The 23,199-nt window shown below is 42.9% G+C and overlaps 2 protein-coding genes across 6 annotated transcripts in view; both read left to right on the top strand.

Moving 5' to 3' along the window:
• LOC308664633 (uncharacterized protein) overlaps positions 1–13,549 on the top strand; it is a 67,193-nt gene extending 53,644 nt beyond the window's left edge. The window contains exon 7 of the transcript XR_014025707.1: positions 13,524–13,549. The gene's annotated coding sequence lies outside the window, so the exon portion shown is untranslated. The remainder of the gene's footprint in view (positions 1–13,523) is intronic.
• The window catches only part of LOC308664631 (zinc finger protein 215-like), a 30,632-nt gene continuing 13,831 nt past the window's right edge, over positions 6,399–23,199 (top strand). Inside the window, exons 1-6 of one of the 5 annotated variants that reach the window (XM_081322038.1) lie at positions 6,539–6,981; positions 7,210–7,291; positions 7,424–7,500; positions 8,275–8,404; positions 9,051–9,236; positions 11,181–13,513. In XM_081322038.1, coding sequence (XP_081178164.1) covers positions 6,565–6,981; positions 7,210–7,291; positions 7,424–7,500; positions 8,275–8,404; positions 9,051–9,236; positions 11,181–13,222 — 2,934 coding nt within the window. In that variant the 5' untranslated portion in view covers positions 6,539–6,564 and the 3' untranslated portion in view covers positions 13,223–13,513. Of the gene's footprint in view, positions 6,982–7,209; positions 7,310–7,423; positions 7,501–8,274; positions 8,405–9,050; positions 9,237–11,180; positions 13,514–15,495; positions 15,574–23,199 lie in introns of those variants that run through there. The other 4 variants (XM_081322044.1, XM_081322039.1, XM_081322043.1 and 1 more) reach the window with 4 other exon arrangements.

Genomic DNA, 23,199 nt, shown 5'->3' with positions numbered 1-23,199 from the left:
CTATGTGATCTTCCAGGGATAGCTGCGAGTCTAGGAGGACACCCAGGTTGCGGGCCCTATCAACAGGGGGTAATAACTCATCCCCGATGTTAAGGAATGGAATGATCTGAGTATCCTGGCTTGCCGGTACGTACAGCCATTCAGTCTTGTCCGGGTTGAGTTGAAGCCTGTTCCTCCCCATCCATTCCTGGACCGCTTTCAGGCAGCGGGACATCACGTCGAGGGCATCACTGATACTGTTTGGAGTTGAGATGAAAAGTTGGGTGTCATCAGCATACTGATGGTACCCTACTCCAAAACCACGAATGATCTCACCCAGCGGTTTCATGTAGATGTTGAACAGGAGAGGCGAGAGGACCGACCCCTGAGGGACTCCGCAAACGAGAGGCCTCGGGGTCGACCTCTGTCCCCCTGCCAGCACCGACTGCGAGCGACCCTGGAGAAAGGAGAACCAACGCAGAACCGTGCCTCCCACTCCCAGTCCCCTGAGGCGCCGCAGCAAGATACCATGGTCGATGGTATCGAAAGCCGCCGAAAGGTCTAATAAGTCTAGGACAGAGGAATGGCCCCTGTCCAGGGCTCTCCAGAGATCATTCATCAGAGCGACCAATGCCGTCTCTGTGCTGTAGCCCGGCCTGAAGCCCGATTGGCACGGGTCTAGATAAACCGCTTCATCCAGGACCTGAGGAAGCTGATGCGCCACCACGCTCTCAACAACCTTCGCAAGGAAGCGTAGGTTGGAGACTGGACGAAAGTTATTCAGTGAGGTTGGGTCCAAGGTGGGCTTCTTGAGGAGAGGTCTCACTACCGCCTCCTTCAAGGCGGTGGGGAAGTGACCCTCACTCAGAGAAGCAGAGATGACCGCCAGAAACCAGCCTCGTGTCCCCTCTCGAGCTGCATAAGCCAGCCAGGAAGGGCACGGGTCCAGTAAGCATGTGGAGGAGCTCAACCTCCTCATAATCCTGTCCACTTCCTTCGGAGTCACAGGATCAAATTCCTCCCAGATGACGTCGACAAGACTGTCCATGTCCTGTTCCTCCAACTCTGCCCAGTTGGAGTCCAGGCCGGTTCGAATCTGAGCGATTTTATCCAACAGATATTGACCGAATTCCTCGGCTCGACCCTGTAAGGGTTCCTCTCTCACCTCTTGGTTCAGTAGGGAGCGAGTCACTCTGAACAAGGCAGCCGGGCGATTATCTGCGGACGCGATGAGGGTGGAAAAGTAGTTGGATTTCGCCACCCTTATCGCTGCGAGATAAGACCTGGTGAGGATTCTTAGTCGCAAATGTGACTAAGTATGTGAAAGTACGTTGCGTCTTCGCCACCACACCTCCAACATTTAGGCTGATAGTTCGGATACATACTTGCAAGCTTTTTGGGATCTAAATGCCACCTATAAAACATTTTATAAATGTTTTAACACAACCTTATTAAGGAAGTTTTTGTTGATTTTTATTCTAAATTATATGCCAGAGATAAGATTAATGAAGCAGATATTGATGCATATTTGAGGAATGCTAAAATTCCGGTTCTTACGCAAGAGCAAAAGGAAGAGATGAATCAATTGATAACTGAGGAAGAAATTCTTTTGGCAATTAAACAATTGAAAGTGGGCAAAGCGCCAGGCACGGATGGATTGACTGCGGTGTATTATAAAAATTTACAGTCGGAGATGATAAAGCCTTTAAGGGAATTGTTTCAGATAATTCAGAGGGGAGGAGGGGTGCCTCCGTCTTGGAAAACTGCTTTTATTTCTTTGATCCCGAAGGAAGATCAGGATGTTACTCAAGCAAGAAATTATAGACCAATATCACTTTTGAATATGGACTACAAGATATTTGCTAAGGTTTTAGCTAACAGATTAATGAGGGTACTGCAACAGATAATTCATGGTGATCAAACTGGGTTTATTAGTGGTAGACAAATGAAAAATAATGTGAGGCATATAGTTGACTTGTTGGAATTTTTGGAAAGGAACAACCAGATCCCTGCAGCGCTGATCTTTCTGGACGCTGAAAAAGCCTTTGACCAATTGGATTGGCAATTCTTGATGAAAGTATTAGATAAAATGAATTTTGGGGATAAATTTTTACAACCAATTAGGGCATTATATCAAAAGCAAACAGCCCGTATAATAGTAAATAACAGTTTGACTGAAGTATGTAATATTGAAAAGGGCACAAGGCAAGGGTGTCCGCTATCACCTCTATTATTTGTTTTAACATTGGAGATATTATTGATTAAAATACGGAATTCGGAAAAAATTAAGGGAATTCAAATAAGAGATCAGGATTATAGATTGAGGGCGTTTGCAGATGATCTGGTTGTTACGGTGACCCAGCCAGAAAATTCTTTTGTGGACCTGATGGAGATAATAATGCAATATGGGAAAGTTTCTGGATTCAAGGTTAACATACAAAAAACTAAAATATTGGCTAAAAACATGACAGTATTACAAAAGGCTGTTTTAGAAGGGTTAACTGGATTTGAAATTGTCAAAAGGGTTAAATACTTGGGGGTTTATTTGTCACCCTCAAATGCAAAGTTATATAAAAATAATTATGAAAAGTTATGGGGTAAAGTTCAAAAAGAATTGGACAGCTGGAAAAAGTTACAATTGTCATTACTGGGAAGAATCGCAGCAGTGAAAATGAATGTTCTGCCGAAATTTCTGTTCTTATTTCAAATGATATCCATTCTTAAAATGGACTCAAACTTGGAGGAATGGCAAAAGGGTATCAATAAATTTGTATGGGCAGGGAAAAGGCCACGAGTTAAATTTAAGATTATGCAGGATACGCGTGAAAGAGGTGGTCTTAAAATGCCCAACTTTAAACTATACTATGAAGCTGCTGCGTTGTCAGCGATAAGTGATTGGATTAATTTAACACAAGGGAAATTATTAAATCTTGAAGGCCATGACTTGTTATTTGGCTGGCATGCATATTTACTGTATGATAAGAAGGTAGATAATGTATTTAAGGTGCATATTTTAAGACATGCTTTGTTGCGAGTTTGGAAAAAGTATAGACATAAGTTAAATTACAAGATACCTTTATGGGCAATACCGAAACACGCAATAGAAAACATAAATGTTGGGTTCAAACATGATGTGACTACATATAAGGAAATCTTAAGTTTGGAAAGGAATGTATGGTGTTTGAAGCCGTATAACTTTTTAAGAGAAGAGAAGATTGTTCAAACCTGGTTTCAATATGGGCAACTACAGGCCAGGTGGAAAGAAGATCAGAAGATTGGTTTCTCAATGACTGATGAAAATTTGGTAAAGCAAATTAGAAATCAGGGTCCAGCACATATCAAACGGATATATCTTGCATTGATAGAAATTGACTCAGAAACAGAACTTGTTAAAGATTGCATGATAAAATGGGCTCAGAATATTCAAGAAGTTATTACAATGGATACTTGGGAAAAGATCTGGGTGAGAAACGTAAAATTTACGCAAGCTCAAAATTTAAGAGAGGACTTTTGTATTTTCTTTAAGACGCTTCGTTTCTCATCCAAGAAGTATCTTCTGAAGAAGCATCTTTAGAAATGAAGATGTTCCTTGGATAAGAAGCGAAAAAGCCTTGGTGGAGCAGTGGGCTAATGCCTCCTTAAGTAACACCAGCTGCCTGCAATTAGTGCAGGTTCGCATCCCACCAGGCTCAAGGTTGACTCAGCCTTCCATCCTTCCGAGGTAGGTAAAATGAGGACCCAGATTGTTGGGGGCAATAAGCTGACTTTGTAATAATGCCGCTTGGGGGGGCGGGGCGAAAGCCCTAATAAGCAGGCATATACATAGAATGAAGGCTATTGCTAAGCACATTGATTTGTGCTTAGATTGTAAGCCGCCTTCTATTCCCTCATCTAAGTCATTGATGAAGATATTGAAGAGCACTGAGCCTAAGGCAGAGCTTTGTGGTACCTCACTGCTTATTTCTCTCTGTGTGTATGTAGTACCATTGAGGTCTATTCGTTGAGTACAATTTGTCAGCCAGCTACAAATCCATCTGGTGGTGATGTTGTCTATTCCACCTTTTCCTACCTTACCAAGCAGTAGATTGTGGTCTACTTTGTCAAATGCGTTACTGAAATGTAAGTATACTATGTCCACAGCGTTTCGCTGGTCTGCTAATTTGGCCACTTTATCAAAAAAGGAAACAAGATTGGTTTTGTTGTGTAGTGGGTCCGACGCAAGGAAGAGACGCCAGCCGGAGTACGAGTTCAGCTCTTTATTGTGTGGGGGGTTCGTACTGAAGAACAAGGGCTACCTGGCCTCCTTATATACCTGGCCAGGTAGGCGGCTAGCCAATGGGGTTGGCACTAGGTTTCCCGCCGAAACTGGGTTTCCCGCCAAAACCGTCCAGACCAACGCCCCCTGGTGGCTGCTGCTATGCAGAGGCTGTGCCTGGATACATAACAGGTTTGGTGTGATCTGTTTTTAACAAACCCATGCTGGCTACCAGTTATAACTTCGTTTGCTTCTAGTTGTTCGCAGATCTGTTTTTTTCAGTATTTTCCCAGGATCTTCCCAGGTATTGATGTTAGACTGATTGGTTTCCTGGGTCTGTTTTTTTTTCCTTTCTTGAAGATGGGAACCATATTAGCCTTTTTCCAATCCTCAGGTACTTCCCCAGTGCTCCAGGACTTTTGAAACATATGCTGCAATGGTTCTGTGATAATATCTGCCAGCTCCTTCAGACCTCTGGGATGTAATCTGTCAGGTCCTGGTGATTTATATTCGTGAAGGTCAGATAGGCGTTCCCTTCCCATTTTCTTGCTTAACAGGAAGAGAGAAAAATAAGCAAGGTCAAGTTAGCATTCAGTTTACAAGTAAGGAGTGGGAGTTTAAGTGTGTCTAATAAGTTTTTGTGGGGAAAAACAATTGCTGTCTTTGCAACTGCTTACTGTACAAAAATAAGAAAAGCCCTAATAATCATTAATAAGCAAATATAATTGGGAGGATTTGGGTGGGGGACAAACTTCTGAGTTTAGGAGCTGCTGTGGGGTTGCAGCTGTTTATTCAAATATTACTCCTGGATGATTCTGTGTCAAAATGGAAAGAAGGCACCAATTCCAGTTTTCTGCCAGTTATTGTCTAATGTTTCATTACAAAAATGGAACAGAGTGGCAGTCAAAGAATAATAGACGATAATTGTACTTTTCTTTTTATTCATGATCTAGCAGCATCCCAGTTTCGTTAAATCAGGGGTCTTCAACTTGACCTTTTTCTGATTCCCAGAATTCCTTAGCCAGCGTGCCTGGCTGAGGAATTCTAGGAGTTAAAGTATACAAGTCATAAAATAGCCAGGTTTGAAGACCCCTGCCTTAAATTCTACAGACAGCTTTCCTACTGATATTTTCTGAGAGTGTTTACCATTCAGTCCCTAAATAAAACAGATTTCTCCTCTTCTTTTTCTCTCCTCGTAGTATTTTAATGATATATTCTGTTTTCCATAGTAGCTTCCCATCCTTCTGCAGTTCCAACTTTTTTCCAGTCATAGATAAGACGCTGCTTCCCCCTTTTCATTTCTCCTCCAAGGAGCCTTCTTGTGAAGTAAAATTTCTGGAACATCCTCCAGTTTCAGCTTTTTCTACACTTTAGAGTGTTTTTTTCTTTCCCTTCAGCGGTGATTCTGAGACACCCAGAGCCAAGAATTGGACAAGGGCAGCTGCAGATACAGAACCAGAGAAACAAATACATTTTCCCAGTTGTGGCTTCCCTGCCCATGTCCCATCTTCCTCCCCTTCAGGCTGGAGTTTGCAACAACCTCAAGACACAAATAGTGTTTACCAGAGAGCTTCCTGGTCCTCGTCTTCATCAGTTTCTGAGTGGATTTGGGCCCATTTTGAAGCCTCCTTTAATCTCTGGGGATCTTTCACGTCTAGTGTTCTTGAGGGAAGCGAGTTGAAATCCACCACAGAGATTTTTTTCTCGCCTCAGACGCGCTCCTCTTTCCCGCCCTTTCGGGTAATGCCGACATTACGCGCAGAGTCCACCAGAGGGCGCTCTCAGCCTCAGGAGGGAATTGGGCATGCGCAGGACTCCTCCGCTAGAGCAGAGCACCCGTGTTGCCCGGAGAAATCGTTAGAAGAGGCTGCTCTTTCTCTTCCTCCCACCGGGGCGTAGACGGGAAGCGCAGAGGCTGCCGGGAATCCTTGCGGGAAGGTGCATCTAGACAAGAATCCCGATTTACACGAGTGGCTGTTTTGCCCGTGCAAAGGGGTTCCGCGCTGGAGAAGGGCCAAGTCTTCCCCCGAGGTGGGAGTCCGGAGTCCCATCTTCCGCTGCCTCCTTTTCCATGTAGGATGAATGTTGTTCAGTGGTTAAATCCACCACCTTCTCATTTTCTGAATTTATTTTCTTTTCCATTTCAGATGCAGAAACTAGAGTAATCTCAACAACCTTCCTAACAAAACCTTAACTCTTGGGCGAAGACCTTGGATAGCCTTTGTGGTCAGTTCTGCAGCTACCAGAATAGTCCTATGAATTGAAAGGTGTTTGGAGATGCACAAGATTCCTCTGACCTGTCTGGAATTTCCTTACAGGACAGACAAAGGATGCAGAAACAACCGTTAGCAAGTGAGGGAACTGTAGAAGGCCCCTCTGCTGTTGAGTATGGCAGCTGTGGGAAGATCTGGGCAAAAACTGAGAAGTTCCTGGAGGAGAAAACCATCATCCATTCAGAGATTCAGCCCTGCCACTTCAGAAACATCCAATATCAGGAGATTGATGGTCCCCGAGGACTTTGCAGCCGACTTCACAACCATTATATTCAATGGCTGAGACCAGAAAAGCACACCAAAGCCCAGATGTTGGACCTAGTAGTTCTTGAGCAACTGCTCGCCCTTCTGCCCCTTCTGGTGGCAAACTGGTTGCGTGAGTGTGGAGCAGAGACCAGCTCCCAAGCGGTGGCCCTGGCGGAAGGCTTCCTCATGAGTCAGGCAGAGGAACAGAAAGAGCAAGTTGAATTGCAGGTAAGAAACCTTTCCTACTTCTTTAGTCGTCATAATATGTGGAAATTTTTCACTAGTTCTTGCAGGACATTGTTCTATTATCCATTCTAGAAGACAGACTGGAGACAGCTGTTCCTTTCTTAAATTCTAGGCTCATTGATTGATATTGTGGGATTGAAGTTGTTTTTTAAGAGAACAAGAATCCACTTCATGTTGTGCAATGTCTTATTCAAATCTTTCTCTCTACAGACTAGAGACCCTATGAGAATCAGGAATTCATCAAATCCCTCTGAGGAGCTGTTTTTCAGGAAGGTCTATCAGGAATCCACAAGTCAGTACATCTCAGATGGTAATCAAAAATCCGCCCATTCCCAAGAGAGGTCTTACCGTCTCTATATGTCCTCTTCTGTAGAATGCCTCCTGCCATTTTATTATCCATTTACAAATTCTGTCTCCTTCACAGGGAAGAATAGAATGAATTTGACTCCTTTCTATGGAGGTGCTGAAAGAGCGTTTGAAGTTCCAACTCAAGTAACAGAGGTATAATAAAACAAAATGTTCTCAATAGTAATCCAAGTAGTAATTCTTTGGCATGGAATTGTGCAATAATAATGGAAAGAATCACATTGGCACCTTACACCTTCTAAAACACCTTGTTTATAGCCAGTGATAAGAAAAATAATGGCACCAGGTTAAAAAATAAAGGAGACTGTTAAGATCCAAAGAGGGCGGTCAGCGTTTAGAGGAATTTCTAATACTCCGATTTGTGCCTGGAATTTGGGGCCAAACAATCCAGCTTTGGAAAGGATGAGAAATGCTCTTCCCAAGCAGCTTTCTCTTCTTCAACCATTGGGTTGGGGTACAAGCAGTGGATTCCTTGTAATCTGAGGAGCAGCAGAAACAGGGCTTGTGTGCCTTTGTCTATTCATGACACCCATGTAAATCCCTGGGTGCCTCTCAAACAACTTCAGTGAAGTTTTGAACATGAATAGGACTGTTTGTTCTGGAGACACCACAAGCCTTTTACTTAAATGGTAAAAAGAACCCCTCCACCTGTATTTTCTTCTGCAAACGCTGGGTGTATGGGAGCGAGTGATAGGTGGAGTTTCCAAGGCCCATTCCAGTTGATTCTCTCCAGATGCTGAAAGTCTTGCTGATGGATGGGGGTGGATAGACAAACAGACAGATCCAGACGAAAAGTGTGATTTATTTCACTGAATGACCTGAAATGTATATCTTTGCTTATAATCACTTAAACAATAGGATAGATCTTGAAAATCCTCCTGATTATTCTTCTGTTTTCTTCTCATTCAGGAGGGTCTTGTGTCCTTTAAGGAGGTGGCTGTGTATTTCTCCGATGAGGAGTGGTCTCAGCTGGATGCTGACCAAAAAGCACTGTATCGGGAAGTCATGCTGGAAAATCAGAGGAACGTGGCCTCTTTGGGTAAGAATATGCTACTCCCCTGTCAGAGTGTTTTGCAATATGTTCTGTAATTAGATGTATTAGTTCTTATTGTTTTATTAAAGGAATTTTATCACAATAAAAACAATAAAAAATGTTGAAGTGTAAATGAAAATAATTGATAAATAAGAAAAAAAGTATTATAAAATTAAGAAAAAGAAAAGACAAAGTAATAAAGAAGTTAGAATTTGTCCCCTGTTTCTAAGGTATATCACTGTTTCCCCTTTGCATAATTTATCCATTCTAATATTGAAAGACAAGTTGATGACAGGTTTTCTTTTCTTCAGCAAAGTCCATGGGGGGTTCCAATCACTAATAAATATAGGCACTAATCTTAATCAGAGTCAATTTAGTCATCATTGAGAATTCTATCATCTTCCTCAACCATTCCACAATTCTACTTATTGTAGAGCCCTTCAGCTTTATGTGTATAATAGACTCACTGTGGCTGTCATACTCAGAAACTATCTTCTTGGACTTTTCATTGGTGCCAAAATGAAGTGTTCTGATTTCAGCTGGATATTGATCTTGTATCACTGAATCTTTTTGAATTCAATTTTTTCTAGTTTTTTTTTACAAGTCCACAAAAGCATGACAAATCGATCCTTTGTCTTGTCCACATTTCCAGTGTATAACTCTTCACCTTTAGGAAGCCTGGGGAATGGAAATCTTAGGCCGGGCTCCTCGCAGCTAAAGCAGTCGTCTAGGTCCAAACCTGACCCTGGGCGAGTCGGGTTGCTTACAGGGCGAGGCTGCACATTGCCAGAGGACAACTGCAAAGGGCACGCGTGGATCCCTGCAGCTCCTGGAGACTGTGAGCGCTGTTTTTGGCTCTGCTTGGTTTCCTACCCCACTCCTGCCAAGCTGATCTTGTGGGCAGAATTGCCTTCCACCTTTCCCGCCACTACATTGGCAGGAGAGTTTGTGTGCTCGTCTGCCTTGCTGTTTTCAGCAGCACTCCAGTGCCTGGCTGGCCACCTCAGATCAGCTGCAGCGCACCATGGAGAGAATGGCTGAGGTTTGGGGGATAGTGTATCCCCATTCGTAGTGTGGCCACTGTTCAATTGCCACGCCACCTCTCAGGAGGGCAGCGTCAGCTCCCAATGAAATGACGGGAAAGGTGGAAGACAATCCCTTCGGCCGAGTGGAACAGGTTTTCTGTTTTCTATATCTGGCTTCAGACAGCTTTCCCTCACCCTTGACCAGTCTTCCAATCCCTGCTGCTGAAAAATATCCCCACAGCATGATGCTACACCACCATGCTTTGTTGTTGGGATGGTATTGGGAAGGCGATAAGCAGTGCCTGGTTTCCTCCAGACATAATGTTTATAATCACGGCCAAACAGTTCAATCTTGGTTTCATGAGTCTATAGAATCTTGTTCCTCACAGTCTGAGAGTCTTTGAGGTTTTTTTTTTCAAACTATAAGCAGGCTTTCATGTGTTTAGCACTGAGGAGAGGCTTCTGTCTAGCCACTGCCATAAAGCCCAAATCGGTGGAGGGCTGCAATGATGGTTGTCCTTCTGGAATGCTGTCTCATCTCCACACGGGATCTCTGGAGCTCAGTCAGAGTGCCCATCGGGTTCTTGGTCATCTATCTTACTACGGCCCTTCTCTCCAGATTGCTCAGTCTGACTAGGCGACCAGCTGTTAGAAGAGTTCTGGTTGTGCCAAGCTTCTGGCATTTGAGAATTATGGAGGCCACTGTGCTCTTAGGAAACTTCAGTGCAGCAGAAATTTTATTGTAGCCTTTCCCAGACCTGTGCCTTGCAAAAATCTTGTCTCTGAGCTCCGCAGGCAGTTCCTTTGACCTCATGGCTTTTGCTCTGCTACAGTATGCATTGTCAGCAGTGAAGCCTTCTATAAAGAGCTGTGTGCCTTTCGAAATCACGACCCGTCAATTTAAATTACCACAGGTGTCCTCCAATCTAGGTGTTCTAGCATGTCAGCAATGATCAAGAGAAATAGGAGGCATAAATTTCACATGTTATTGCAAAGGGCCAGGTGTGCAGAGCTTGTCACATCATACCCCAAAAAACTCAAGGCTATAAATGCTGCCAAAGGTGCTTCAACAAAGTACTGAATGAAGTGTCTAAATACTTATGCCAATGTGATATTTTAGTTTTTTTCATTTTAATAAATTTAAAGACATTTCTAAAATTCTTTTCACTTTGTCTTTATGGGGTACTGAATGTACCTTAATGAGAAAAAAATGATTTTCAACAACTGTAGAATCAAGGTGCAGCATAATATTTTGACAGAAATTAAGGAGGTCTGAATATTTTATGAATGCACTATATATCCTTTTTGCATTCTTGACTTAATTTGGTACTTGCACAGGTCAGCTGCTAATGGCTCTCAAAATGTTATCCATGTCATTTCCTGCTGCTTTTTTTTCTGAGAGCAATTTAGATGTTTTGGGGGTACAGCCTAAGTTTATATCTGTTTTTTATTCTCAGTGTGGCATTTATAACATTACAGTTTTCTAATCTAGTTTGATCCTAAATTTATCATACCACAAATATACATGACACCCAAACCTTTATAAAGCCATTCTAGTTCTAAAATTCTCTTAATTCTGAGCAACTCCCATTTCTTATCCAAACCACACAGCAGACTACAAAGTACCATTTAAAATCAGGCAAACCAAATCTTGCCCTTTCGAACTTCGGAGAATTGGATACTTAATTTATGGTTTTTTCCTTGCTGTTCAACCCTACATTCATCTTCCAAAACTTTCATTTTTCTTTTCTGTGAAGGTAATAATGGAGAGGAAAATGAAGATTCTGGGAAACTATTCCGACTGATCAGTCGTGGATACAATACGAAAAACCCTACAATTCTAATGGAAGTAGAAAGCCATGAGAGAAACCAGTCAAATAACTGGAATCAGGAAAGTTCATCATCTGTTCATGCACCAATGAAAGCCTCTGTGGCCCAAGAAGGAAAAATGAAGAACAAATATATTGGAAAATGTATAAAACTATTCAAAGACCAATTTGATGTAAATGAACACTGTCAAATTGAAACAAAAGGAGAAGATTATATATCCAGAGACAATGGAAAAAATTACAAATGGACCTTCTCCCACACATCTCAAAAAAGAACCCAGGCAGAAGAGAAGCCACACAAATGCATAGAGTGCGGAAAGAGCTTTAATAAGAACAATCAACTTATCTACCATAAAAGGATCCACAAAGCAGAGAGAACGTGTAAATGCATGGAGTGTGGGAAAAACTTTACTAGTAAGAGTCATCTTACACGTCATCAAATAATCCACACAGGGGAAAGGCCTTATAAATGCATGGAGTGTGGAAACAGCTTTACTAACAGTAGAGAACTTACTTCACATAAAAGGATCCACACAAGAGAGAAGCTCTACAAATGCACAGAGTGTGGAAAGTGCTTGAGCTCACTCAAAAATCTTTCTGTACATGAAACGATCCACACAGGGGAAAGGCCTTATAAATGCATGGTGTGTGGAAAGACCTTTATTCATACCACTCATCTTAGTTCACATACAAGGACCCACACAGGAGAGAAGCCCTATAAATGCATTCAGTGTGGAAAGAGCTTTAGTCAAAGCAGCAATCTTACTTCCCATAAAAGGATCCACACAGGAGAGAAGCCCTATAAATGCACGGAGTGTGGAAAGAGCTTCACTTTTAGTACTTCTCTTACTTTGCATTGCCGGATCCATACTGGTGAGAAACCACATAAATGTATAGAGTGTGGAAAGAGCTTTACTCATAGGAGCAGTCTTGCTTGCCACAAAAAGATCCACACAGAGGAGAAGCCCTATAAATGCCTAGAGTGTGGAAAGAGTTTCCCTAAGAGCCCTGACCTTATTTTCCATAAAAGGATCCACGCAGGGGGAAAGCCATATACGTGCCTGGAGTGTGGAAAGTGCTTTGTTAAGAACTCTCAACTTATTTACCATAGTAGGACACATACAGGGGAGAAGCCATATAAATGCATGGAGTGTGGTAAGGCTTTTATTACAAACAGTTATCTTAACTTCCACAAAAAAACCCACACAGGGGAGAAGCCTTATAAATGCATGGAATGTGGAAAGAGTTTTTCTACGAACAGTTATCTTAACACCCATAAAAGGACCCATACAGGGGAGAAGCCCTATAAATGCATGGAGTGTGGAAAAAGCTTCACTTTTAGTAATTCTCTTGCTTTGCATTTCCGTATACATAAGGGGCAGACACATTATAAATGCATGGAATGTGGAAAGACTTTTTCTACGAATAGTTATCTTAACATCCATAAAAGGACCCACATAGGGGAGAAAGCTTATAAATGCATGGAATGTGGGAAGATTTTTTCTACAAACAATTATCTTAACAAACATAAAAGGACCCACACAGGGGAGAAGCCTTATAAATGTATGGTGTGTGGAAAAGGTTTTATGATAAGCACTTATGTTAAATACCATAAAAGGATCCACACTGGGGAGAAGCCGTACAAATGCATGCAGTGTGGAAAGAGCTTTATTAAGAACTGCCAACTTATTTACCATAGTAGGATACATACCGGGGAGAAGCCATATAAATGCATGGAGTGTGGAAAATGCTTTTCTGTCTCTAGTAACCTTACCTGCCATAAAAAGATTCACACAGGGGAGAAGCCTTATAAATGCATTGAGTGTGGAAAGAGTTTTTCTACAAAGAATTATCTTTACACCCATAAAAGGATCCACACAGGGGAGAAGCCATATAAATGTATGGTGTGTGGAAAAAGTTTTATTACAAATAGTTATCTTAACTCCCATAAAAGGACCCATGCAGTGTAGAAGCCCTATAAATCTCTAAAATGTGGAAAAGGCTTCAAGAGGACTAATCGCCAAATGTTCCATATACGGATACATTTGGGTGAGAATCTGTTGTAACTCTTAGGTTTAGTTGTTGAAATATATTGATTTCTAATTAACATCTACTGAATTTTTTGACTCTGACCTTCACAATTGGAAGCTCCAGCGTGTGAATTTACTAATGGAAACCAAATGGTACGCATCTGGTGTTTTAATTATGAACAATGGGTTTTTGTAGCTACTGTCATTTGAAGGCCACCAATGCCATTTCACATAAATAAAGAGAACATCTTTTTTTCTTCATGTTTATCCCATTTCCAATTGGATTATAACAAAGTCCAAATCCCCAATGAAACTTATAAAAAAAATTAATTTTTGAGAGCAAGCATAGGGCTTAGCTAGCAAAATGTTATTCCAGCCAAACTATGGGAAAGGCATTAATCAGGAATGATGTCAGATGCCTATCTTCGCTTTCTTTGAAGCTCCATTACTAGGGGAAGGGGACATTTGGTAGAGGAAGACTGCTGGAGGTGTTAAAGAATCGTGTGAGATATGGACATTAACAGGAACTAAAGTTACCAAGCTGAGCCATCTGCTGTCAAGGACACCAGCCGTGAGAAAGGAATTGATAGCCGCTCCTGAGATACCAGGTTGCTAAAACATTGGACCAGGATTGGATTGGACTGATCTAGCCAAGGGAAGGGCTTTGGACATTGCAGATTGCTTTCAATATAGCCCTTGAAATTCATGTGCAAAAGTCTTTCCAAGCATCAGGACAATATTTTACTTTTCTATAGTGAGATGTGGGCTAAGAAAAAGTCTTCATTTAATGTAAATGAAAATTTATATACAACAGGTGCAGCCTCTTCTTCACTGAGAATTCGTTGTATAGAAGGGGAAAGCTGGCAACAATGGAAAAATGCGATTTGTGGAGATCCAAGAATTGCTAAGAGACAGAACCGAAATAACTGCAAGAAAAGAATGAGACTCCCTGCCTGAAAATCCATGGAAGGGTGCTTCATGCAACTGTCCAGGGTGCAGAATTTTCCAAAGCAGCTCCATTATTAGAGGATTAATTAGAGGAGGGGAGAAGAAAGCCCCATGACAAATGCCTATGGATATTCTCAGACATCCAGGTCCTGGATGTTCCAAAGGTACTTTTTCAAAAGACAACTGTACTTTTGTATTTTCCTGAAGACGATTCACTTCTCATTGAAGAAGTATCTTCTGTTGCGAAGAAGCATCTTTAGAAATGATACTCAGACAAGAAGCAAAATCTTCAAGAAAGTAAAAAGTCAAGTTGCCTTTTAAAAAATTGCCTTTGGGACCCCTTGAAATATCTACTGTGGAGCGAAAATGGCTTTCATACATAAACATGGAGAGAGAAGATAGAGATAGAAATAGATACCGTGTTTCCCCCACAAATTAGACTGGGTTTTAAATTGGGGGGGGCATCAAAAGACCCATTAGGTCTTATTTTTGGAGGATGTCTTATATACAGCAGGTGAACATGCATGGGTAAGATGATGTTTGGTTGAAAAAGCAGGACATGGCCTACACATGGGGTGGAGATGCAGAATTTTGAAGTGTGGTGGCGATTGGGCCTACCTTGGAGCGTGCAGGTGGACCATCTACTGGTATGAGAGAGTTTGGGCAAGAGGGTATGTGTGCCCTTCCCATGCCAGTCCAGCCCATGCAACCCTGGGCCCGCTGTGCTGGGTGGCGGCAGGAAGTGTGCGGGGGTGGCCAGGCCAATGCTCCTCCAGGTGGACCTGGGATGCAGGGAGGCTGTCTTCCTGATCCGGCCTGCCCAAGAGGTGAGCAGGGAGGTGGCAGCCCTGGGTCAGATTGCCAGCCAGAAGTTCGAGGAGAGCTGAAGCGAGTGGACGTCCTATCTGCAGTGCCCTTGCCGGTTGTTCCACATCAGAACCAGAATGCTTCTGCATTTCAGTGGATGCTAGCCTTCCATCCACTATGCCTGGGCAGCTACTGGAGAAAAAAGGACCCATTTTAGGACCTGGTGCCATTGGGGGCAGTTGCCTTGCCACGGACCTGGACAGCTTGCCACACCATCGCTCAGCTGCTCTCACTTCTCCCAAGCATTTGTTTGCTAACCACCTTTCCAGCTCCATCATGTTTCTCTGTCTCTGTTGTTTCTCTGCCTCTGCATGCAGAGAGAAAATTTTGTGGGGCTGAAAAAAAAAAGTTCTTTTTTTGCGAGAATTTGGAATGTCTGATTGAATTTTCTTTTTTAGTCCCAGAAACTTGTTTCCCTGCACGTGGAGGTGGAGAAACACGACGAGATGGAGAAATGCGGCAGAGCTGAAAAGGAAGTTAGTGAAGAAATGCTTGAGGGAAGCTTCCCCCCCCCTGCCTCTGCCTCTACTTGCATGTTCGGCCTGCTAAACCTCATTTCTGTCTGGGTGATGGATTTAGTGAAGTGAAGGGGGGGTGGGGGAAGGCAGGCAGTGCAGATTCCCCATACGTGAGACGTGTTTTTTTTCCCCACTGCTGGATTTTTTGCTGCCATACTGTTTAATTTTCTTTAAAGTTTACTTGATGCAGAATGGGAAGGATCAGCATTCTGCATCAATAAACTTTAAAAAGAGTTATAAGGTATGGCAGCAAAAATCTGCCAGCGTCGAAAAAAACCCCATTGTTTTTAGATGCCAGACTAGCGTGAATTCATGTGCCTCTAATGCCCTTGCTTGCTGCAAAGCCAGATTGGAGCCCTTGGGCTGCTCCTTTGAGCCCATTTCAGAGCCGGTCCAAAAAGGAAGGGAATGGTTCCCACCCTACCCGATCGCTGCGGGTCTTCATTTCCAAAGACCCTCTGCACACACTGGAGAAACTGAGATCCAGGACTGAAAAAGCAGCAACAGGAGCGAAGGGCTGTTCAAAGGAGGAGGAAGTAGGAGAAAGTGAGAGAAGCCATTGAGCAGGCAAGGCGCAACAGGTGTCGGGCATGGTAGGCCTGGCTGCAGGGGCCCTTCGGCACGGTAAGCTGTGTAGGGTACGTGGAACAGCTCTCCCTGACCTCCCACTCCACCTTGTGTCTAGCAACCGGATGGTATGATGGAATGGGTGGCCAGCCAGCTGTGCAAGCTCTTAAGTAAGGCTTATTTTGGGGGTAGGGCTTATATTAGGCCCAACATGAAAAATGAAGCTAGGTCTTCTATTGGGGGTAGGTCTTGTTTTCGGGGAAAATGGTAGATAAAGCAAGATAGAAATACCATATTTTTCCATATATAAGACACTATTTCCTCCTGCAAACACCCTGTTTAAAAATCAGGAGCGTCTTATACAAGTGCAGCGTCTTATACACAGAAAAATAAGTGACCTCCGCAGCCCAGGGCATTCCTGTGTACGTTGCCATACTGCCTGGCGCAGGTTTCAAGCCCCTGTTGGCTTGCCACTAACAGGAGGTGGGAAGGGGCAAGATTGTTGGCCTGCCGAACTTCTGGATTTGCCGGCTCAGCTGTTTGGCGCTCTGCCAAACAGCTGCTCGGCCCAGAGAAACTCGCATGCCAGAACGTCTTATACAATGGTGCGTCTTACAGATGGAAAAATATGGTAGTTGCTAACCTGTGGTAATAGGAAGAGAGTAAAATAAGCAAGGTGCCTTTAGGGTTAACTTTACAAGTAAAGAGTGGGAGTTTAAAGTGTGTCTAATAAAGGTTTTTGTGGGAAAAACAATGGCTGTCTGCATCTGCTTACTGTACAATAATAAAAGTCCAAATAATTATTAATAGTAAAATATTTTTGGGAGGATTTGTGTGGAGGACAAACTTCAGAGTTTCAGAGGCTCCTGCTGAGCTGAAGCAGTTCATTCAAATATTGCCCCTGGATGAATCTTTGTCAAAATGGAGAAAAGGCACCAATTCCAGTTTTCTGCCAATTATTGTCCAATGTTTCATTACAAAAATGGAACACAGAGTGACGTGGACAACAATTGTACTCTTCATTCGTGATCTGGAGACATCCCAATTCCCTTAAACACAAAGGGCTTTCCTACTCATATTACCTGAGGGTGTTTGCTATTCAACCCCCTAAATAAAACACATTTCCACTCTTGTTTTTCTCCCCCATACTGTTTGAATGTTACATTCTCTTTTCCACTTATTTTCCATCCTTTCGTAGTTCAGCCATTTCTCCAATCCCAGATGAGACGCCATTTCGCCGTTATTCAAGGGCAGATTGTAGATACACTACCAGAGAAATAGAAACATGGCAGAAATCTCCATTTTCCCAATTGTGGTTTCTCTGCCTGTGTCCCATCTTCCTCCTCTTCAGGCCATAGTTCGCAACAACTGCAAGACACAAATTGTGTTTCCCAGAGAGGCACCTGGTCTTTGTCTTCTGAGTTTGTCTTCTCAGTTTCTGAGAGGATTTGGGCCCATTCAGGCAGCTGTTCCTGCAGGAAACGAGTTCAAATCCTCTAGGGAAATTTTTCTTCACAGACGGTTCCTGGACAGGAAGATGGAGAAAATGCCACCTCTGGAGACACGGAGGCCTTTGTCAGGCAGAGAGCCATTGAGAGGGGCTTTTCCTCCTACTCCCTTGACCATCATCTCTGTCCTCTTTCCCGCCCTTTCAGGGAATGCTGGCACTTCGCGTAGAGTCCACCAGAGAGCGCTCTCAGCCTTAATAGGGGATTGAACATGTGCAGGACTTTCGTAGCAAGACCCCGCTCTCTCGGTTCTCCGCCTCCCTCCGCTAAGAGTCGGGGGCGGGGCTTTGACGGGAGGCGCAGAGGATGCCGGGAAGCCTTGCGGGGGGGGTTGCATTTACACTGCTGAGTTCCGTGAGTGGCGGTTCTGTCCGCGCTGAAGGTGACCGTGGAGACGGGCCAAGTCTTCCCCTGAGGTGGGAGTCTGGGATCCCATGTTGCCCTGCTGCTCTTTCCCATGCTTTGACCGGGCGGAGGGGGGGAGCAAAGGAGAGAAATGGGGGTCACCTCTGCATGGGGGGAAAGCCCCCCTGCCAGATCCAGGTGCAAGGCCGGGCCCCCCTGGTGGAGGACCAGAACTGGGGTGCTGCTTCCTCCGCCTCCCTGAAAATAAAACCCCAGTTAAAATTCTCAGCCTGGGTCAGAGAGCTCAAAGAGCCAAGTCTTCAGGTCCCTGCGGAATGAGCGTAGGTCAGGGGCAGTCCTGAGCTCCACGGGCAGCTGGTTCCAGATGGTAGGCGCACCCACAGAAAAGGCCCTCTCCATGGATGTTATCCGCCGGCAATCTTTTACCGGTGGCACCCTGAGAAGACCCACCCTCTGCGAGCGCACTGGACGAAGGGAACTTGATGCTGGCAGCAGGTGTTCCCTCAAATATCCCAGACCCAAGCCGTTTAGGGCTTTATAGGTCATCACCAGCACTTTGAATCTCACCCGGAGGGCAACCGGAAGCCAATGCAGCTCACGGAGTAGAGGTGTTACATGGGAGTATCGGGAAACCCCCATCACAACTCGCGCGGCCGCATTCTGCACCAGTTGTAGTCTCCGAATGGTTCTCAAGGGCAGCCCCATGTAGAGAGCATTGCAATAGTCTAAACGGGAGGTCACGAGCGCATGAGTGACTGTGCGTAGGGCATCTCGGTCCAGGTAGGGTCGCAACTGGCGGACCAGGCGAACTTGGGCAAAAGCTCCCCTGGTCACGGTTCATATATGATCTTCAAAATTGAGCCGTGAGTCCAGGAGGACGCCTAAGTTGCAAGCCTTATCAACGGGGGGGTAACACCTCACCCCCCCATCATTAAAGGTGGAATAGTTTGGTTAGCCTGAGATGCCGGTACGCAAAGCCACTCAGTCTTGGCAGGATTGAGACGAAGCCTGTTTCTCCCCATCCAGACCTGGACCGCCTCCAGGCAACGGGACATCACGGCAAGGGCATCGCTGGGTTGGTTCGGGGTGGAGAAAAAAAGTTGGGTATCATCAGCGTACTGATGATACCCCACCCCGAAACCACGAATGACCTCGCCCAGCGGCTTCATATAGATGTTGAACAGGTGCAGCCTCTTCTTCACTGAGAATTCGTTGTATAGAAGGGGAAAGCTGGCAACAATGGAAAAATGCTATTTGTGGAGATCTGTGCCCCAAAACATCCTAATGGCTCTCAGCAGAAAAAAGCAGCAAGGAAAGACAATGGATCAGATGTCAAGAGCCATTAAAACGTGAGCTACGGGAATACCAAATTAAGTCATGAATGGAAAAAAATAGTTTTCATATTATCAGAAAGATTCTAGGAAGATAAAATGATGCTTGCCGCATCATACCCAAAAGACTCGAGTTGTAGTTGCTGCCAAAAGTACTTCAACAAAGTAGTGAGTGAAGGGTCTGAATACTTATGCCAATTTGCAATACTTTAGTTTTTGCCTTTTAATTAATTCACAAACATTTCTAAAATACTGTTTGCACTTTGTCGTTATGGGTACTAAGTATAGATTAATGACAAAGGAAATGAATTTCAACAACTGTAGAATCAGACTGCAGCAAAACTAATTTAGCAAAAGTGAAGGATGTTTGAATACTTTCTGAATGCACTGTGTCAGTAGTTTTCAAATTATTGGAAAGATTCCAGGTAAAGGGAACTATGATATTCAACAACATAAAGCAGAGTTTGAAGCTCACTTGTGTAGAAAAGATGAATACGTAATTGCTAAAACCTCTAAATAGGCTGTGGAATGTGAAAATGAACAGAAAAAAAAATCAAAAGTATATAAACGTACCTCAAGCTTATATTGGCAATGTGGACAAGATAAAGGATTATTTTGTCATGCTTTGGTGGACTTGTAAAAAAGCTAGAAATGTTTGAATTCAAAGACATTCAGTGATACAGAGAACTTTAAAGATTAATATCCAACTGGAATCAGAACACTTTATCTTTGCTCTAATTAACAGTCATTGAAGATTGTTTCTGAGTATGATATCCACAAAGAAACTATTACACACAAAATGTTGGAAGGGCTCTACAATAACTAGAATGATGGAATGGTTGGGGAAAAGAGTTCTCAATGATGACTAAATTGACTCTGATTACGGAAAAGACACTATCTTATATTATTGATTGAAAACCACTGATGGACTTTTTTACTAAAAAAGAAAAAGAAAAATCAACTTTTTATCAAACTTTAGTTGAAGATTGGAAAGGATAAATTGTTTAAAGGAGGAAACAATGATGTAACCATAGAAAGACGGCACAAATTATAACTTATTACTTTGTATTTTCTCTTCATTTTTAACATACTTTTTTCTTATTCACTAATCACATTACTCGTTTCCTCTTCAAAATTTGTATTGTCTTTTAATAAAATTATAATAATAATAAAAAGAAAGTGTTAATGTATCTAATTACAGGTCTTCCAAAGACTCTGACATATTCTTACCCAAAGAGGCCACATTCCAATGATTTTCCAGCATGACTTTCCAATACAGTGCTTTTTCGTCATCATCCAGCTGAGACCACTCCTCCTCAGAGAAATACACAGCCACCTCCTTGAAGGACACAAGACCCTCCTGAATGAGAAGAGAACAGAAGAAAAATCAGGAGGATTTCAAGCTCTGTCCTATTGTTTAAGTGATTCCAAGCAAAGATATGAATTTCAGGCCATTCAGTGAAAGGAATCCCACTTTTCATTGGTGTCGGTCTATCTATCTATCTATCCCCATCATCAACAAGACTTTCAGCATCTGGAGAGAATCAACTGTTATGGGCCTTGGATACCCACCTATCACTCATTACCATACATCCAGTGTTTCCAGAAGAAAATGCGGTGATGGTGCTTCGTTTTACTATGTAAGTGAAAGGCTTGTGTTGTCTCCAGAACAAACAATCTTATCCATGCTTAAAAGCTTCATTAAAGTTGTTTGAGAGCCACTCAGAGATTTACATGGCTGTCATGAATAGACAAAGGGACACAAGCCCTGTTTCGGCTGCTCCTCAGAGTACAAGGATTCCAATGCTTGTACCCCAACCCAATGGCTGAAGAAGAAAAATCTGCCTGGGAAGAGCATTTCTCAACCTTTCCAAAGCTGGATTATTTGGCCCCAAATTCCAGGCACAAAGTGCAGTATTAGAAATTACTTTAAAGGCTGAAGAACCTTGATCTGGCCACCCTCTTTGGATTTTAACAGTCTGCTTCATCTTTTAACCTTGTGCCATTATTTTTCTTATCATTGGTTATAAACAAGGCATTTTAGAAGATGTAAGGTGCCAATTAAAAGACGATGCAGTAAAAGTGCTACACTCAATTTGCCAGCAAATTTTGAAAACTCAACAGTGGCCACAGGATTGGAAAAGATCAGTTTACATTCCAATTCCAAAGAAAGGCAGTGCCAAAGAATGTTCAAACTATTGCACCATTGCACTCATTTCTCATGCTAGTAAAGTTATGCTTAAAATCCTACAAGCTAGACTTCAGCAGTATGTGGATCGAGAATTACCAGAAGTACAGGCAGGATTTCGAAGAGGCAGAGGAACTAGAGATCAAATTGCCAACATACGCTGGATCATGGAGAAAGCTAGAGAGTTCCAGAAAAACATCTACTTCTGCTTCATTGACTATGCTAAAGCCTTTGATTGTGTGGATCATAACAAACTGTGGCAAGTCCTTAAAGAGATGGGCGTACCAGACCATCTTATTTGTCTCTTGAGAAACCTATATGCAGGCCAAGAAGCAACAGTGAGAACTGGACACAGAAGCACTGATTGGTTCAAAATTGGGAAAGGAGTCCAGCAAGGCTGTATACTGTCACCTTGCCTATTTAACTTATATGCAGAGCACATCATGAGCACATCTTTGTGGTAGCCCCTGAGATATTGGAACACTGCTATCATGTCACCCCTCACTCTTCTCTTCGTTAAACTACACATAACCAATTCCAGCACCCGTTCCCTATATGTTTTGGCCTCCAGCCCCCTAATCATCTTTTTTGCTCTTCTCTGTACCCTTTCTAGAGTCTCGACATCTTTTTTACATCGTGGTGACCAAAACTGTACCTGTGCATTTGGTTTTTCTTGCCTAAATGTAGAACCTTACTTTTTTCACCATTGAATTTCATTTTGTTAGATAGCGCCAATGTTCAAGTCTGTTGAGATCCTCTTATATCTTAAGCCTGTCTTCTGGAGTGTTGGCTATTCCTGCCAGCTTGGTGTCGTCTGGAAATTTGATGAGTTCCCCATCTATCCCCTTGTCCAAATTGTTGATGAAGATGTTGAAGAGCACTGGGCCCAAAACAGAGCCCTGGGGCACCCCACTACATACTTCCCTCCATGTAGATGCAGTTTCATTGAGGATCACATGCTGAGTATGGCCGGTCAGCCAGTTACAAATCCATCTCGTGGGGATGCTGTCTAACCCACATTTTTCTATCTTATCAAGTAGTAGATTGTGGTCTACTTAATCAGATACATTACTGAAGTCCAAGTAAATTATATCCACAACATTCCTCTGGTCCACTAATTTTGTCACCTGGTCTAAGAATGCAATAAGATTTGTCTGGCATGATGTTTTTGACAAACCCATGTTGGCTTTTGGTAATGACTTTTTTGCCTCTAGGTGTTTGCTGATTCATTGCTTGATTATCCTATTTTCTTACCACCTGTTTGATTAGTGCACTTGGTGTGGCACTCAGTATTAAAAGTTTAATTTTGCTTGACTGCATGGTTGATATCCTTATATGCACACACATCTATGTTACATGGACTGATAACCCTATTAGTTTTATATCTCTTTCATATTCTCAATGTGGCATATTTAACATAATGGTTTTAAGATCTAGATTGATCCTAAATTTACCGTACCATAAACACCCATGACCTTCAAATCACTGTCATGCCTTTCTAGTTCTAAAATTCTCTTATTCCTGAGAAACTTCCATTTCTTATCCAAACCGTACAGCAGACTACAAAGTCCAATTTCAAATAGGGCAAACCAAATCTTCCCATTTCCTTGGAAACTTAGAGAAT

Source organism: Vipera berus (assembly GCF_964194415.1).
Source record: "Vipera berus genome assembly, chromosome: 2".
In the NCBI taxonomy this organism is placed as follows: Eukaryota; Metazoa; Chordata; class Lepidosauria; order Squamata; family Viperidae; genus Vipera; species Vipera berus.
This window is presented reverse-complemented; position numbering and strand designations above follow the sequence as displayed.